Below are 20006 nucleotides of genomic sequence, written 5' to 3' on the forward strand. Positions count from 1 at the left end.
GAAAATTGCGGATAAAAATCGGCAGAGGACCCCGAAGACCCCATCCATGAAGCGTAGAAAGAATGTGATGACGCCACGTCGTATCGTACGCCTTCCGCATGTCGAAAAAGACAGCGACCAGGTGCTGACGGCGGGAAAAGGCAGTACGGATGGCCGACTCCAGGCTCACCAGATTGTCGGCGGCGGAGCGGCCTTTACGGAACCCACCCTGAGATGGAGCCAGAAGGCCCCGAGACTCCAGTACCCAATGCAAGCGCCGGCTCACCATCCGTTCAAGCAACTTGCAAAGAACGTTGGTGAGGCTAATGGGACGGTAGCTGTCCACCTCCAGAGGGTTCTTTCCAGGTTTCAAAACGGGGATGACAATGCCTTCCCGCCATTGCGACGGAAACTCCCCCTCGACCCAAAGACGGTTGTAAAGATCGAGAAGGCGCCGCTGGCAGTCCACTGAAAGGTGTTTCAGCATCTGACAGTGGATGCCATCTGGCCCAGGAGCGGTATCAGGGCAAGCAGCGAGGGCACTGCGAAATTCCCACTCACTAAATGGAGCATTGTAAGATTCTGGGTGGTTGGTGCGAAACGAAAGGCTCCGACGTTCCATCCGCTCTTTAATGGAGCGGAAGGCCTGGGGGTAATTCGCAGAAGCGGAACTCGTAGCAAAATGCTCTGCTAAGCGATTGGCAATGACGTCGGAGTCAGTACAAACTGCTCCATTCAGTGAGAGCGCAGGGACGCTGGCAGGTGGCCGATAGCCGTAGACGCGTCGAATCTTGGCCCAGACCTGCGAGGGAGTGACATGGAGGCCAATCGTGGACACATACCGCTCCCAGCACTCCTTCTTGCCTTGGCGGATAAGGAGACGGGCCCGCGCACGCAGCCGTTTGAAGGCGATAAGGTGGTCGAGGGAGGGGTGTCGCTTGTGACGCTGGAGCGCCCGCCGGCGATCTTTAATCACTTCAGCGATCTCAGGCGACCACCAAGGCACAGCCTTCCGCCGAGGGGACCCACAGGAATGGGGAATGGCAGATGCGGCGGCAGTAACGATGCCGGTGGTGACCGACTGAACCACCGCATCAATGTCATCGGTAGAGAGAGGCTCAAAAGCGGCAGTGGAGGAGAACAAGTCCCAGTCAGCCTGATTCAGAGCCCATCTGCTAGGGCGCCCAGAAGAGTGGCGCTGTGGTAGTGACAAAAAGATCGGAAAGTGGTCACTACCACACAGGTCGTCATGCACACTCCATTGGACAGATGGGAAGAGGCTATGGCTACAGATTGAAAGGTCAATGGCGGAGTAGGTGCCATGCGCCACACTGAAGTGTGTGAAGGCACCATCATTTAACAGCGAGAGATCGAGCTGCGACAATAAATGCTCAACGATGGCGCCTCGACCTGTTGCCACTGACCCACCCCACAGAGGGTTATGGGCGTTGAAGTCGCCCAATAGCAAGAAAGGTGGCGGCAATTGGGCGACCAGTGCAGCCAGGACATGCTGCGAGACATCACCATCCGGTGGAATGTAAAGACTGCAGACGGTAACAGCCTGTGGCGTCCACACGCGTACAGCGACAGCCTCTAAAGGCGTCTGGAGAGGGACAGACTCGCTGTGCAGAGTGTGAAGAACATATATGCAGACGCCACCAGACACCCTTTCATAAGCTGCTCGGTTCTTATAATAACCCCGATAGCCACGGAGGGCGGGGGTTCGCATTGCTGGAAACCAAGTTTCCTGGAGAGCAATGCAGAAGAAAGGGTGAAGGCTGATAAGTTGGCGGAGCTCAGCTAGATGGTGGAAGAAACCGCTGCAGTTCCACTGGAGGATGGTGTTGTCCATGGCTGGGAAAGGCGTGACGGGACTGGGAAGGCAGATTACGCCGCTGGGTCACCTGCTGCCTCCAAGTGAGCACCTGCGCCAGTGCTTTCCATGGCGCCGGAGGGACTGGCGAGATCGAGGTCCTCAGCGGACGCCAGGATCTCCACCTCGTCCTCAGACGCAGAGTTTGAGGGTGGCGGTGGGACAGGTGCCACCGCAATGTCAGGTTGCTTGGGAGCCTTTTTCTTCAACGGCTTCGCACGCTGTGCCTTGGGAGGGTCTGGCTGGGAGGGCCCCACTGGGTCAGTCTCAGGGACGGACGACGACCGTGAAGCCCTATGACCAGCGACCGGTTGTTGTTTCAAAACTTTTCGTGGGTCCGCTTTGACACTGGGCAAAGCCTGGGAAGGGAGGGCCCCAAGGGACCCCTTCCTGGCTGGAGTGGCCGAAGAAGCCCTACGCTTCTCGGGCTGGGAAGGGGGGACGAATGTCCCCGATGGTTGGGGTGGTGTTGCTCCTGGAGTAGATGGAGCAACAGTGGGCGAAGTGCCCCCCACAACCAAGGGGGCCGGTGCATTGAGACATAGCTGAGAGGCAGCAGTACGTGACGACACGGGAGAGGATCGGACTGCTTGTGCAGCAGCGGCATAGGTGGATGTCATGGGCACGGGATGTAGCCGCTCATATTTCCGCCTTGCCTCGGTGTAGGTCAGGCGGTCCAGGGTCTTATATTCCATTATCTTCCTTTCCTTCTGGAAGATCCGACAGTCCGGTGAGCAGGGGGAATGGTGTTCTCCACAGTTAACACAAATGGGAGGCGGAGCACATGGAGTATCAGGATGCGAAGGACGTCCGCAATCCCGACACGTGATGCTGGAAGTACAGCGAGATGACATGTGCCCGAACTTCCAGCATTTGAAACACCGCATCGGAGGAGGGATATATGGTTTCACATCACAACGGTAAACCATCACCTTAACCTTTTCGGGTAAGACATCACCCTCAAAGGCCAAGATGAAGGCACCGGTGGCTACCTGATTATCCCTCGGACCCCGATGGACGCGCCGGACGAAGTGAACACCTCGTCGTTCGAGGTTGGCGCGTAATTCATCGTCGGACTGCAGAAGAAGATCCCTGTGGAATATAATACCCTGGACCATGTTGAGACTCTTATGCGGCGTGATGCTAACGGAAACATCCCCCAACTTGTCACAATTGAGCAACCTCCGTGACTGGGCAGAGGATGCCGTTTTGATGAGCACAGAACCAGAGCGCATCTTGGACAGGCCCTCCACCTCCCCGAACTTGTCCTCTAAATGCTCCACAAAAAACTGGGGCTTGGTCGACATGAAAGATTCTCCATCAACCCGCGTACACACGAGGTACCGGGGTGAATATTCTTCACTGCCTTCTTTAGCAAGTCGTTCCTCCCATGGAGTAGCTAGGGAGGGAAACGATCTCTGATCCAATTTCTTCACGTTGAGGTTAGACCTCGATCGCTTAGAGACTGCTGGTGGAGGCCCACCAGCGATAGATGATGTACCACGCTTCATTGCGGGTCATCCGCCCTGATGCCACCTACTCCGACCAAGGGCCCTCCCCACAGGCGCCACCCAGCCACAGCAAAGGCCACCTGGCAGGATGGCCATTGCCGGGAGTCCTGATGCCCCAGGGAGATGGGCATCTACTCCTTGGCATACGTGGGGAGTGAACGGCGCAGGCATCAGTAGAGCGATCCCTGTGTTGTCAGGGGGCTACAACCAAGAGGGTACATGGCGACCCCACCACAACGGACTGGCTACCGTGCTGGATCTTAGGTGCAAAAATGGCCAAGGTCGTCGTCACAGTTAAAAGAAACACTGCAGAGTGCAGCGTGGTAATCGCCCAAGAGATCGAAAACGAGCGGGACACCATTGCAACGACGAGAAAGACGGCTATAGGTCTAATTGCACGAAGGATACAGTGCACCACGTAAGGTGCCCTTCCCCAATTGGCTCGCTCTTCGGAATAATTTAGATAGATGGAGGTCAAACCCGAGAGGGGACCATCACATAAGGCCGAAACGTTGGAGACTCCTTTTAGTCGCCTCTTACGACAGGCAGGAATACCGCGGGCATATTCTAACCCCCGAACCCGCAGGGGGGAGGTGTAAATAGCTCTGCATTCACATACTTACATCAATGTTGCCAGGCTCAGTTCTGAAAAAAGGGAAAGTAGATAAGCTTATTGGTTTACATATCAGCGAACTTTTTAAAGACATTCAGTTGAATTTTTGGTAAATGACAAGGAGAAAACAGAACTGAAATTCCTTAAAAATTTTTCAAATTATTTTTGTGGAAACTTCAAACAAAAAAATTTCAAAGAACTTGTGGATGATCTCAAATGCCCATATGAATAATTGCAATGAAATGTATCACTAACAAAATAAATTTTGGAATAAAATGTGGATATATTCCTGTCAAACTGTGCTGATGTTAGTGTGTACATGGCCAGTACTTACACCAGGATATTTCATTGATGGAATAAAAGTAAACAAGGAAATGGACTGCTGCCATGTCAAGTGAATTTGTTTGGTGGTGAAAGGGATACTCCTGTAGCACAATACTAGGGGCCATTCAAAATGAGACATCTTATCATTTTTTTTAAGAATTACTTCATCTTTTCTTGTAAGATACATGCAATCACTATCATTATCTCACAAAGGACAGTCAATCTATGAATTTAAGCTTCATTTTTTTATTTTTGAGACACAAAAACAAGAAGAAATTACACACTATTCACCATAACATTGAATGCTTTAAAATTTGTAGAACAATGTTATCCCACTTTAGAAAAGTAGAAAGTGGGGTGTCTGCTAGCTTACATTGCTAGTTGGTGTGTATTGTACCAAAGATGGTTGTGCAGTTTTGAATCAAATGATATTTAGGAAACTTCCCATTTGAAGGAAAAACAGGAATTGTTTACAACTGTTCAGTTACATCATACATGGTTGGTATTTATAACTCTGGTGATGTTGGTTTTGTGGGCACTGGGATATTGTCTAATGCACAGAAATCCTAATAGGCAGAGATACTGCACAATAAACTTGCTTTCAGAGCAGGGAACAGTGTGCTAAGTCCACTGTTGTTTTGCCTTCTGATTAAATAAAATCAAGGCACACAAGACATGTCTTGGACCCTGGCTGAGAGTTCATAAAACCAATGTCATCGAAATTAAATCCACAAAACAAAACTGTAATGATAAGCTGGCCTTGCAATGGACAGCATGTCTACTAACACTACAATAAAAAAGAATCTTTGGTTAATGTCCTAGCAGCCATGTAGAGATCCTGCATAGGGAAACAGTGACACGTGAGGTTACAAATCCAAAGGCTATTCATTCCATGTTCTGAAAGGGATAATCCACAACATAGAAGAGTTAAGTAAAAGCAGCCAAGGCTCCCTTCTACAGTTCTTGCAGTGTCATGAACTTGCAAAATAAATCATATAAAAGATGCTAGTTGTAGAATATTGCTTCAGCATTTGGAGGCTTTTTTATTTTTTATTTTAAGAAATAGGTATTATAGCAGACAGAGCAAGGACCATAAAAGGTCACTATAATTCACAAGAAAAGAGTACAATCAAATATAGCAGGGGTGTTGAGGCACAGACAAACACAACAAAAAAAAGTCTCTTAAATGTATTAAAAACAAAGACAAATGAAGGTACCCACAGTAAAGTAACATTTGCTTCGAGGAGCATTCAATTATGTTTCCTAGTCACTATTTTCTAATGCTACTGTACTCAGCATCTGTCTTGTTCTTTCTTTTCTTTTCTTGTTCTTCATTTTGCCTTCCAAACTGCAATGCATGCTCTTACTTACAAGCCACACTGTATCATCATTCTAGTCCACGCACAACACATGGCTACAAGATCACACTCACTATTGGTACAGCATTTCATTTCCCACATTACTCCCGCCATTATCATTAATCCTAGACCTTAAAATTGATCACACTTCCTGCATCACTCTTGCATATTTTCACACGTTATTTTCTGTACCTTCCTGTGCTACATGAACTTGTACTTCATGCTACCAACCCCTCCCCACCACCCATTCTTTCCCCTCTCTTATTCCGATTTACACTAATCTCATCTGGTCTAGACACATCTGCTGTCCCACTTCCTCATAAATATACACCAACTGAACACAAGCCACATTACAATCTTTTTATTTATTTTTGTCTTTGATCTCACTGTGTTTTCACATCGATTTCAGTTCGTTTTTGCCTTCCCCCATCAGCCTATTCCCTCAGGTTTCATCCTATTTCCCCGTACTTCATCTGCTCTGCTCTTCTTATGATTTTTCCCCATGACTTTTTGTGTATTTTTGGGAACTTTTTGCACATATTTCTATGTTATTTACGTATTTTCATCTTTCACCATGGCCGTGCTCCATCCATCTATGCCAATACAGAAAAGTTTCCTTATCCCTAGCCAGAACCCAACCCAACATATTGTTCCTGCATTGTTGCTTGGCTCTTGGAATCCCCCCTAATATCCTTACTATCAAATTACCTATCTACTGCTGCAATCCCTCTTTCCACAATGACCTCCATCTGTTCACATACTGCCAGTCCTTAACTCACCAACACAGTCCTGCAAAACCATATCAATCAGGCCCAAACATCCTTGCAGTATCTCTTCTCCATCTGTGAAATTCTCCAGGTGTGTAATCCCAAATTCCTGGATCACATCTCACACACTGAAACTCTTATCCTCCAAGAACTAACGCAGCATGCACAACACCACCTCAAAAAACTCTCCAACCTGTTCTCTCCCCACTCCTGCCTTGTGCTACCTCTATCCAGCACCTCTTCAACAGCCTCCAAACCTTCCCCACATACCGTCATAGCTGACAAACCCTACCTCGCAGACCTATTACATTAACCCTACCCTCAAAAACTTCCAGAATTTCTTAATCTCAAACCTTGCCTTGCTGTCATTCCCTAAATCCCTCAACATGCGAGCTGACCTTACATCAGCAGAAAGAACCAAAATCCACTACCTAAAATCTGACCCCCACCTTATTATCCAACCTGCTGACAAAGGCTCCACTGCTGTTATTTTGAACCACAAGGATTACCTGGCAGTAGGACTTCACCATCTGTCAAATCTGTCCACCAACAATCCTGCTGGATTCCAGATATCCAGCACGATCTCCAGCCTCTCCTCAAATCCTTAGGCTTTAGGTCTCAGGCCCATCCCAGAACCTCTCCCCAAAGTCTCTCTCTCTCTCTCTCTCTCTCTCTCTCTCTCTCACTCTCTCTCTCTCTCTCTCTCTCTCTCTCTCTCTCTCTCTCTCTCTCTAGACTTACCACTCCCTGCATGCACTCCTGCCTGCCTTCTACAAGCTTCCTAAAGTTCATAAACTCAGCCACCTAGGACACCCCATTGTGGCCAGTTACTTTGCCCCCCACTGAGACAACCTCTGCTCTTAAAGACCGACATGTCAGCCTATTACCCATGACCTACCCTCCTATAGAAAAGATATCACCATTTCCTTCACCAACTCCCAATAGTTTGTGTCTCTACCACATGGTGCTCTACTCATCACTATTGATACCATCGCTCTTTACATTAATGTATCTAATTCCCATGGCCTAGCCACTACTGAACACTACCTTTCTCAATGCCCAACATACACAAAACCTACAATCTCCTTCCTGGTACCATGACCAACTATATCTTCATCCACAATTACTGCCACTCTGAAGGCATCACCTACAAACAAATCTGCAATACGGCAATGGGCACCTGCATGATGCCATCCTAGGCAAACCTATTCATGGGTCTTCTAGAGAACCCCTTCCTAACCATCCAGAATCCCAAACTCCTCATCTGGTTCAGAGTCACTGATGACAGCTTTGTGATTTGGATTGAGGGTGAGGACACACTACCCACATTCCTCCAGAACCTCAACACCTGCTCCCCATTCCCTTCACCTGCACCTCCTCAGCCCAACAACACCTCCCCCGATGTTGACCTCCACCTCAAATATGGCTAAAACAGTATCTCTGCCCATATCAAATATGCCAACCACCAGCAATACCTCCACTTCAACAGCTGCCACCTGTTCCATACCAAGAAGACCCTTCCATACAGCCTAGCCAACCATGGCCATTGCTTCTGTAGTGACGAGCAGTCAAAATATACAAAATGTCTTTCTGAGGCCTTCATTGACTGTAATTTTCCCCCAACCTTGTACAATAACAGATCTCTCATGCCTTATATTTCCAGTTGCCCACCCCCTCGCCAGGTCCCATCATCTGGCCACAGATGAGCATTCCTCTCGTGACTCATCTACATCTACATTTATACTCCGCAAGCCACCCAACGGTGTGTGGCGGAGGGCACTTTACATGCCACTGTCATTACCTCCCTTTTCTGTTCCAGTCGCGTATGGTTCGCGGGAAAAACGACTGTCTGAAAGCCTCCGTGCGCGCTCGAATCTCTCTAATTTTACATTCGTGATCTCCTCGGGAGGTATAAGTAGGGGGAAGCAATATATTCGATACCTCATCCAGAAACGCACCCTCTCGAAATCTGGCGAGCAAGCTACACCGCGATACAGAGCGCCTCTCTTGCAGAGTCTGCCACTTGAGTTTGCTAAACATTTCCGTAACGCTATCACAGTTACCAAATAACCCTGTGACGAAACGCGCCGCTCTTCTTTGGATCTTCTCTATCTCCTCCGTCAACCCAATTTGCTACGGATCCCACACTGATGAGCAATACTCAAGTATAGGTCAAACGAGTGTTTTGTAAGTCACCTCCTTTGTTGATGGACCACATTTTCTAAGGACTCTCTCAATGAATCTCAACCTGGTACCCGCCTTACCAACAATTAATTTTATATGATCATTCCACTTCAAATCATTTCGTACGCATACTCCCAGATATTTTACAGAAGTAACTGCTACCAGTGTTTGTTCCGCTATCATATAATCATACAATAAAGGACCCTTCTTTCTATGTATTCGCAATACATTACATTTATCTATGTTAAGGGTCAGTTGCCACTCCCTGCACCAAGTGCCTATCTGCTGCAGATCTTCCTGCATTTCGCTACAATTTTCTAATGCTGCAACTTCTCTGTATACTACAGCATCATCCGTGAAAAGCCGCATGGAACTTCCAACACTATCTACTAGGTCATTTATATATATTGTGAAAAGCAATGGTCCCATAACACTTCCCTGTGGCATGCCAGAGGTTACCTTAAAGTCTGTAGACGTCTCTCCATTGATAACAACATGCTGTGTTCTGTTTGCTAAAAAATCTTCATTCCAGCCACACAGCTGGTCTGACATTCCGTAGGCTCATACTTTGTCTATCAGGCGACAGTGCGGAACTGTATCGAACGCCTTTCGGAGGTCAAGGAAAATAGCATCTACCTGGGAGCCTGTATCTAATATTTTCTGGGTCTCATGAACAAATAAAGCGAGTTGGGTCTCACACGATCGCTGTTTCCAGAATCCATGTTGATTCCTACAGAGTAGATTCTGGGTTACCAAAAATGACATGATATGCGAGCAAAAAAAATGTTCTAAAATTCTACAACAGTGTCACCCAGGACTGGAACAAGTGAATCACATTTCCCACCACGGTTTCAACTACCTCTCGTGTGCCCTGAAGTGAGGAGTGTGCTATCCACTATCTGCTTTACCCCTCCCAGAATGGTATTCCACTGCCCACCAAATCAGCACAATATCCTTGTCCGGCTCTACTCCACCCCTGCTTCTGATGCCTTGCCTCATGGTTGATATACCTGTAATAGACCTAGATGCAAGACCTGTCCCATACATCTTCCCACCATCACCCACTCCAGTCCACCCACAAGTATCATCTATCCCATTGAATGCAGGGCTACCTGTGAAATGAGTCAAGTGATCTAAAAGCTAAGCTGCAACCACTATGCTTTGTTCTACGTGAGCATGACAACCAACAATCTGTCTGTTCACATGAATGCCCACCAACAAACTGTGACCAAGAAACAGCTGTATCACACAGTCAATGAGCATGTTGTCCAATACAATGTTCTCCATTTTAATGGCTACTTCACAGCCTGTGCTATCTGGATGCTTCCTACCACCACTAGCTTCTCTGAACTGTGCAAGTTGGAACTCTCCCTGCAATATACCCTACATTCACGTAGCCCTCCCAGCCTCAGCCTTTGCTAGTCATTGCCCTTCACCCAACTATCCCCTTCCCTATTCCCTCTCCGACACTACACAGTCTTCTATTCCACAAGTGCACCCATAATCTTTGATTTCTCTCCTTTTCCACCCCTACCCCACCCCACCTCCCACTCTCTGTGTAGCATACGGATTGCATCTGCTGCCCTATCCTATCAACTCTGCTTGCTCCACAAATAGCACTTTACCATTCCCCACCCACACAGAGCTCTCCCCCTGCCCCCTCCCCTACCCACCCCAGCATCCTTCTTACACCCATCACTCAGACTGCTTCTCCCATCACGTACAGTTGCAAGCAGTCTGGCCTTGGGAGGCACAGAGAGAGCTCATGTGTGTGTGTGAGCTGCATTTGCATGAATGTGCATGTGCGTGTGCGTGTGCGTGTGTGTGTGTGTGTGTGTGTGTGTGTGCGCGCGCGCGCATGTTGTCCATTTCAGAAGAAGGCTTTCTGGCCGAAAGCTCATGTGTTTAATAGTGTTTTTGTAATTTCTGTCTCCAACTCAACATCTCCACTATATGGTGAATAGCAATCTATCCTTTTCACAATATTGACATAAAGAAGGATAACAAAGATGCTCAGGGAACTTAAAGAGAATTGTTTTGAAAATTGCAACATTGTCTGGCCGAAACACTGTTGGATCAATTTTGAGAGACAGTATTTGGGGAAGAATGTGCAACAATTCTACTGCCTCATCATATATTGTGCACTGGGATCACAAAAAAGAATACAAGAGAAATCAGAGCATGGAAACATTGTAGACAGTCCATTCCTCTCCCCCCTCCCCAACGACTCTGCTACAAACACAAATAAAGGATATGACAGAAAAACACGAATTTTGGTGCTGAGTGCCATGTAGTACATACGCCACCTGCCACCTCCCAAAGTCCCACTGTCCGGCCACAGAGTAGCACTCCTCTCACGACTCAGTACCACCCAGGACTGGAGCAACTGAATTACGTTCTCCATCAGGGTTTCGACTACTTCCTGTGATGCTCCGAACTGAGAATGTTCTATCCTCTATCCTTCCCACCCCCTCTCACAGTGATATTCCACAGCCCACTGAACCTACACAATATCCTCATCCATCCTTACACAATCCCTGCTCCCAACTCCTTGCCTTTTGGCTCATATCCCTGTAATAGACCTAGATGCAAAATGTGTCCCATACATCCTCCCACCACCACCTACTCCAGTCCGGTTACAAACATCACCTACCCCATCAAAGACAGGGAAACCTGTGAAACATGTCATTTACAAGTGAAACTGCAACCACTGTGCTTCACTCTATGTGGGCATAACAACCAACCAGTTACCTGTCTGGAAGAATGGCCATCAGCAAACTACAGCCAAGAAACAGCTGGACCACTCTGTTGCTGAGCACATGCCCAATGCAATGTTCTTCATTTCAGTGACTGTTTCACAGCCTGTGCTATCTGGATTCTCCCTACCAACACCAGTTTTTCTGAACCATGCAGGTGGAAACTCTTCCTGCAACATATCCTATGTTCTCGTAACCCTCCTGACCTCAACCTTCATCAGTCATTGTCCTTACCCATCTAACCCCTTCCCTGTTCCCTTTTCAGCCTACACATCCCTCTATTCCACCAATGCACCTTCAGTCTTTTTTACTTTTCTCCTTTTCTACTACCTCACCCCCCCCCCCCCAATCCACCCTCCCCAGCCCCCTGTCTAACCTCCTGACTGCACCTAGCTGCCCTACCCTCTCTCCACCTCATCCATGTACGCTCCCACAAGCAATGCTTTACCAGCCCCCAACCCTTACTCTGCTATCCCTCCCCCTCCCTGCCCAAGCCGCCTCATTCCCCCACAGTCCTCTCCCATCATACACTGCTCCTTGCAGTGTGGCTTCAGCAGCCAGAAACTGTGTGTGGTCATGTGTGTATGTGTCGCATTTGCGCGCGCGCTTGTGTGTGTGTGTGTGTGTGTGTGTGTTTTTGACAAAGGCTTTATTGGTCGAAAGGTCATTTTCCAACAGTCTTTTTGTTGTGCTCATCTGCACCTCAGCATCTCCCCTACTGGTGAGTAGCAACTATCCTTATTTTAATACTGGTATTGTACTGTGAAGTATTTATGAACATATATTTATGTCACATAACTGTGTACATGTTTTTGTATTGAAAACTGTGATGATGAGACTCTTCTTACTCAGCTCTAGTTATATTTGCAAAGGCTGGTTTGATACTCCATGCTAGTCTATCATGTGCAAACCTCTTTATCTCTGGTTGGTTGGTTTGTGGGGGTTGAAGGGACCAGACTACAAAGGCCATCGGTCCCTTGTTCCATGGCCATAAAATCCTACAAGAAAAAAAAAAAAACAAGCAATTGAGATGACAAGGAGCGACACAGAACCAGAAAGACACAGACAAAGACCAGACAAAAGGAATTAAAAGCACACAGAGTGTGACAGTGGTTGGCCGATCATGAAAGGAAAAGCCAACCACCAAGAAACACACTAAAAACCACAATCTAAAACTGGAGGCCAAAGGCCAGACTCAACATAAAAAGGACACAAACCCTCAAATTGAGCGATAAAAGCATCCTACACGAATAAAACTCAAAACTAAGTCTGCCATTGCGGCGTCATCCGATAAAAGTGCAGGGAGCATATCAGGCAGCCATACATCTGCCTGAGCATAGTTAAAAACGGACAGGCCAACAAAATGTGGACCACTGTCAACACTGATCCACAGTCTCCAAGGCTGGTGCATCGACAGCCTATTTCACCAGTGTGTCAACATGTTCATTACCCAGGATGCCGACACGACCCGCGGTCCACAGAAAAACGACGGAGTGGCCACAACGAGCAAGAGTATGGATGGACTCCTGGATAGCCATCACCAGACAAGAGCGAGGAAAACACTGGTCGATAGCTCGTAAACCACTCAGGGACTCACCTGAGCAGGAGCGGATATGCTCTAGGGCGCAAGAGATGGCGACCAGCTCTGCAGTGAAGACACTGCAGCCAGCCGGCAATGAGCATTGCTCATAATGATCACCTATAATAAGAGCATAACCGACACGACCAGCAACCATCGAACCATTGGTATAGACCACGTCAGAGCCTTGAAACTTGGCAAGGATTGAAAGAAAGTGACGGTGAAGGGCCTCAGGAGGGACTGAGTCCTTCCGGCCCTATGCCAAATTGAGCTGAAGGCATGGGTGGGGCACACACCATGGGGGCATATGCAGAGGGCCCGGAAAAAGAGGTGGAAGAGAGAAAACCTCAAGCCCAGAGAGAAGAGCCCTGACACGAACCACGATTGTACACCCTGACCGGAGCCGCCGTTCTGGAAGATGGACGACCGAGTGAGGGAACAGGAGACGATAATTGTGATGCCCAAGCAGGCTGCAAAGATATGCAGCATAAGCGGCCAGTAGTTGATGGTGCCGGATCCGCAATGGAGGTTTGTGCGGAAAGCTCCAGTGGCGGGTCGGATCCCACTGTGAAGGATGGGGTCAAGCAACCGTAAGCCAGGCTACCAAAATCTAGACGGGACTGAATTAACGCCCGGGCAGCTTGTGTGACTCAAGCAGTGAAGAGTGTCAAGATGCTGCCAGCATGTTTGTTTAAGCTGCCGAATATGAGGGAGCCAAGTCAACCGGGTATCTAAAACCAATCCCAAAAACCGATGTGTTTCCACCACAGCTAGAGGTCTGCCATCAAGATAAAGCTGTGGCACAGGGTGAACAGTGTGATGCCGGCAGAAACGCTTAACGCAGGTCTTGGCAGCAGAAAACTGGAAGCCATGCGCTACAGCCCAAGACTGTGCATTGCAGATAGCGCCCTGCAGCTGCAGAAAGGCAGCACCAATGTCAGTGGAGCTATAGTACAGGCAGAAGTCATCAGCATACAAGGAAGCTGAGACGGACGTTCCCACCGCTGCAGCGAGCCCATTAATTGCAACTAAAAAGAGGCAGACACTCAAGACAGATCCTTGTGGGACCCCATTCTCCTGAACTCGGGAGGAACTATGGGAGGCCACAACTTGCACACGGAAGGAACGAAGCGACAGAAAATTTTATATGAAAATCTGGAGCGGGCCCCGAAGACCCCACCCATGAAGCGAGGTGAGGATGGGATGTTGCCATGTCGTATCGTATGCCTCCCGCATGTCAAAAAGGACAGCAACCAGATGCTGACAGTGGGCAGAGGCCATACAGATGGCAGACTCCAGGCAGACCAGATTATCGGTGGCAGAGGGGCACTTATGAAACCCACTTTATCTCTGCATAGCCACTGCAATCTACAACCACTTGAACTTTCTTGCTATGGTCAGGTCTTGGTCTCCCTCTACAATTTTTACTTCGGCCCCCCACCCCCCCTCCCACTTCCCTTCATTACCAAATTGACAATAATTAAATGCTTCATGGTGAGTCCTATTAACTGATCCCGTTTTAGTCAAGTTGTGCCCGAGTCCCGGCTGCATCAGGCTACACTCCAGGCACATACCTTTAGAAAGGACTTCCTATAGCTTGAATGTATGTTACATGTTAAAATATTGATCTTTTTCAGAAACACATTTCCAGATACTGTCAGTCTGTATTTTACATCACCTCTACTTCAGCCACTGTCAACTATTTTTCTCTCCAAATAGTAAAATTCATCTACTACTTGTAGTGTCATTAGCTAATATAATTTCCTCAGTATCAATTGATTTTAATTCAGTTACATACCATTATCCTCATTTTACTTTTGTTGATGCTCCTCTTATAATCTGTCTTAATGACACTATCCACTCCTTCCAGCTGATCTTTCGCATCCTTTGCTGTCTCTGACAGAAACATTATTCCAACAACAAAGAATGCATTCCAGGCCACATTGTCAAATGGCATACAAATTGTACAGAAGCAGGTTTGCTTTTCTTCCATCTTCTAAAATAAGACATATGGTCAACACTGGCTCATGTGTCTTACATTTCCTCACCTAAACTGATCTTCCTCAGGGCCTGCTTCCACCAGAGTTTTCATTCTCCTGCAAATATTTTGTGTTATTATTATGGAACCATGACTTATTAAACTGATGGTTTGGTGATATTCACACCTGTCGCCACCTGCCTTCTTTGGAAATGGGATTATTACATTCTTCTTGAAGTCTGAGGGTATTTCACATGTCATATATATCTCACCCAGGTGAAATAGTCATGAATGATGATCCCAATCATACAGTAATTCTGAGCAATTTTTCTCTACTCATGGTGCCTTGTTTTCACTTACGTCTTTCAGTGCTGTGTCAAATTCTTCTTGCAGTGTCACATCTCTCACCTTCATTTAGTTCTTCTTCATTTTTTGTAATATTATCTTCAAGTTTATTTCCTTTGCACAGCCCTTCTATGTAATCCTTCAACCTTTCTGCCTTACCTTCTTTGATTAGTACTGACTTACCACCTGAACTCTTGATAGGCATATATCTGGTCCCCTTTCCTCCCCAAGTTTCTTTAATTTTCCTGTAGGCAGCATGTATATTTCCCACAAGACTCTATATTTCCCACAGTCTTGCATGCTTCTACAGCTTCACATTTCTTCTCTAGCCATTCATTGTTTACTATTCTGCACTTACTATCTATCTCATTTTCAAATTTCTGTATTCCATTTTGTGTTCTTTATTTGCTACATTTTTACATTTTCTCCTTCACTCAATTAAATTTAATATCTTATAGTAAGGCATGAATTTGTACTAGATCTTATCTTGCTGTGTATGAACCTCTGCTGTCTTCTCTCAAAGCTACCAATTCACCATCTATTATATTCCTTTCCTCTGTTTCAATTAGTTGTCATCTAACATTCCACAGAATCTCTCAACAACATGTCATTCTTCCAAGTTATCCAGGTCCCATCTCCTTAATTACCTACTTTTCTTCAGTTTTAATCTGCAGTTCAAAAATAATATTTACGGTCAGAGTTCATATCTGATACTTTAAATGTTTCCAGTTTAAAATGTGATTTCTTAATCTCTGTTTGATTATTATATAATCTATCTGAAATCTTCCAGTGTCTCCAAGTCTGTCCCAGATATACAATCTTCTTTCAAGAGTCTTAAACTAAGTATTTGCAATTATTAAATTACGCACTTTGCAAAATTCTACTAGTCAGCTTTCACTTTCATTCCTTTCCTTTTATCCATTGTCTTCCTCTTCCTACTGTTAAATTTCAGTTATCCATTAATGAAATGAAGAATTTCTTTTAGCTCCATCACACATCCAGAATGAGATTTTCACTCTGCAGCGGAGTGTGCACTGATATGAAACTTCCTGGCAGATTAAAACTGTGTGCCCGACCGAGACTCGAACTCAGGACCTTTGCCTTTCACGGGCAAGTGCTCTACCATCTGAGCTACCGAAGCACGACTCACGGCCGGTACTCACAGCTTTTACTTCTGCCAGTATCTCGTCTCCTACCTTCCAAACTTTACAGAAGCTCTCCTGCGAACCTTACAGAACTAGCACTCCTGAAAGAAAGGATACTGGGGAGACATGGCTTAGCCACAGCCTGGGGGATGTTTCCAGAATGAGAAGGTAGGAGACGAGATGCTGGCAGAAGTAAAGCTGTGAGTACCGGCCGTGAGTCGTGCTTCGGTAGCTCAGATGGTAGAGCACTTGCCCACGAAAGGCAAAGGTCCCAAGTTCGAGTCTCAGTCGGGCACACAGTTTTAATCTGCCAGGAAGTTCCATCACCCATGTTTTGAGTCTCTTCATCAGGACATCTAGTAGGCTTACCTGTACTACTTTGGTGAATTTTGGCTATGATAATGCATTCACTATTCTGTTCAAAACTGTTTGCCAGAATTCTTATTTTCTTTTTCATTATTAGGCCAACTCCTACATTACCAATGTTTCATTTTGTGTTGGTAACCCTGTACTCACCTGATTATAAACCCCCTTCTTCCTGCCAGCACATTTCACTAAGGTCCACTACATACATAAATGGTTATTATAAAAGTTTGAATTGTCACCTCAAAGAAGTAAAATTTGTATTTTTTTTTCTTTTTTGCAGATAAATGTCCACCACATAAATAGTAAAAAAAATTAAAAAACGGCACAGTCCATTTCGACTTTATCAATGGACTACATCACTTTCTTATGGTTCCTCTAGCAGTGTGCTACAGTATTGTGGCAGTGAAATTTCAATGTGTACCAGGACTGCAGATGTGTAACTACAAAACCAACAAAAATTAATTACAGAACTTTATTTTCTTGAGGTCATAATTAAAACTTTATGACTATTACTGATAACTTCAAGCTAACTACATTTCAAGTTCACTAACCTACTTAACTGATTAACAGAACTAAAATTCTCTACTCTGACCTGCAGAGTGCCACGTTCATTTTTCCTCCTGAGCAGTCTCTGCCCTGAGATCTGAACAGAGTACTGCCTTACATCTACATATATATACTCTGCAAACTACTGTGAAGTGCATGGCAATGGATACTTAGCATGGTACCACATGTTAGGTTTTATTTCCATTATTGCATATGTGGTGCAGGAATGACTGCTTAAATGTCTCTCTGTGTGCTGAAATTCATCAAATTTTATCTTCACAGGCCCTACAGGAACAATACATATGCGGCTGAAGTAAAGTTCTAGATTCTTCATTTAATACTGGTTCTCGAAATTTTGTATTTCGCCTTCAGAGTGTTTTATCCAAGAGGATGCCATCATCATTAAACCATACAGCAGAGCTGCATGTCTTTGGAAAATTCAATGGCTCTATTTTCCCTCGCTTTCGACTGTTCACAGTACAGACATAGCAAGGCCATGTTGGCTTTACGTTACAAGGCTAGTTTTGTCAATCATCCAGAAGGTTGCCCTGCACTACTGAAAAGATGGAACCACAGCTCCTCCAGTATGGCTGTCTGTACATTATCGATGTCTGTATCACTGAGGCAACCGAGCTACCCCACCCTGAAAGGTCCATTGTTTGTGAGGGCAGGGGGAGGAGATGTGGGGGCAAACCTATCAGCTTGATATGTAATGGTTGGAAAAGTGCGATAATTTTATGAAGTCTATTAAGCACACATTTTTAAATAGTGGTTAAATGATGTACTTTGTAGGATTTCATTCTTTCCTTCACCTTTTCATCAAGACTGAGTATTAGTACAAAATATTGTGCTGAGTTATTATGATGCAGTATGGTTTTAAGTTATTAAGTGGATATTTAGTTGTTGCTGACACATAACAGCTTACCACAAACCTTAAATAATGGCTCACACATCACCATCATCTCTTCAAGCTGTTGACGAACATATCCAAAATCACCCTGGGTATAAAAAGTTTGGAGCTGGTCTTGCTTTGACTTCACCCATCCCCGGTGATCACCAGGACACAGAGGCATTGAATATGACTCCTGTAGCTTGCAGCCTTGCTCATATCCCCAACAAGCCTTTACATCTAGATACTCCTGCAAGAGCAAATGGAACAGCATGTAAAAAGTTCAGTCTTATGAAGTGTCTCATTTGTTTCATCTTAAAGTTTGTTTCTGGTTGTGTTTCTTCATCATGAAATCAGTTAGCATGTAAATCAAATTTACGATGTCTTGGAACACAGAAATCTACATTAAATTGAAAAATAATATTAAAATATCTAAGAGCCAAATGGGTAAAATACAGATACAGTTACAAGTTTATTACATCCTAAAGTAGCTAGCAGCAAAACAAATAGATACTGTAGAATACTATGATTTAAGAGGTATGTTTATTTTTTTTCTTTAACAGGAGATAAGGAAAAATGTTGAGAATACAGAACAAATAACATCCCTTCAAAGGTGAGGGTACAGTGCACAAGGGTACAGCACTGAAAATAATATGAACGCCTTAGGGATTATTTACTGAAATGTTTGATCAGCTGGTTGAAGACAATAAGTTTGTTGAGTACAATCATCAATGAGAAATGAAGTTTGTATTTAAGCAGCATAATGAATAAGTAAAATGTAGGAATCAAAGCATCGCAAATCTATGACAATGTTCATAATATAGTCATGACAGTTCAAAGTTTAATGTCTTTTGTTTCGTTCTGTGTTCCGTTGCCCAGCGTAATATTGAACAGGGCGCCAAATGTCCCGTTTTTTCGTAATCAGTAGTAACCTTCTCTCTTTTTGTTTTGCCGCGCGGTCTAGGCGTCTTGTCACGGTCCGCGGGGCTCGCCCCGTCGAAGCTTCGAGTCCACCCTCGGACGTGTGTGTGTGTGTGTGTGTGTGTGTGTGTTTAGCACAAGCTAGTAGTAGGTAAGTAGTGCGTATGCATAGGGACTGATGACCTCAGCAGTTTGGTCTCGTTAAGACCTTACCACAAATTTCCAAATTCCGTTTTGCTTCATTTTGTGTTTTTATTTATTTTTGCGTCAGTTCAGTGTCTTAGACAAGGTTTTGTAATATTTTCTTGAATCTTGGTTTGTGTTGAATGCAAAAATGGAACTGTAGAAATAACGGACGGATGTAAAAAGTTTTCATTAAGAAAGCTACAGGGCTATCAATGTTCAGTTGTATTTGTAGTTACAAATTAGCTATTTACTGTTACCTGATATAAATTTGCAGTAGATGCAACCTACACGATGTATTCTGACTGTTACTGACAACAATGAGAAGTAAGCGGAAGTTTCAAACCTGGGTTCGGCAAGCTTGCTTTAGTGCGCTGCATTGTGTGTTGCTTGGTGTGTGTGAAACTAACTAGTGCCCGTTAATATGGAGAAAAGAAAGTGTTCTTTCTCGAAAACATGAAAGAAGTGTTCCCTTTCTTGAAGGAAACAATGAGTAGGAAGGTAGAAAGTACGTCTGTGTCGTTGTTTTTTTTCCATTGAACATGGAGGACGTGTCGAAATAATACAGCACATAAAGAAAAAGGAGCGCCTGTCGGCAGTTTCTGCGAGAACTTCTAGCAGCATAACTTTCTTTGTAAGTACGAATAAACTACAGAGGAAGATAAACGAATCGCTGCGAAAGGTCTGCG

General features: G+C 45.4%; 1 protein-coding gene across 2 annotated transcripts in view; it reads right to left on the minus strand.

The window, feature by feature from the left end:
- The window catches only part of LOC126458448 (EGF domain-specific O-linked N-acetylglucosamine transferase), a 146212-nt gene that overhangs the window by 102057 nt on the left and 24149 nt on the right, over positions 1-20006 (minus strand). For both annotated transcript variants that reach the window (XM_050095512.1, XM_050095511.1), the window contains exon 3: positions 18257-18463. In XM_050095512.1, coding sequence (XP_049951469.1) covers positions 18257-18463 — 207 coding nt within the window. The remainder of the gene's footprint in view (positions 1-18256; positions 18464-20006) is intronic.

This window comes from Schistocerca serialis, chromosome 2 (assembly GCF_023864345.2).
Source record: "Schistocerca serialis cubense isolate TAMUIC-IGC-003099 chromosome 2, iqSchSeri2.2, whole genome shotgun sequence".
In the NCBI taxonomy this organism is placed as follows: Eukaryota; Metazoa; Arthropoda; class Insecta; order Orthoptera; family Acrididae; genus Schistocerca; species Schistocerca serialis.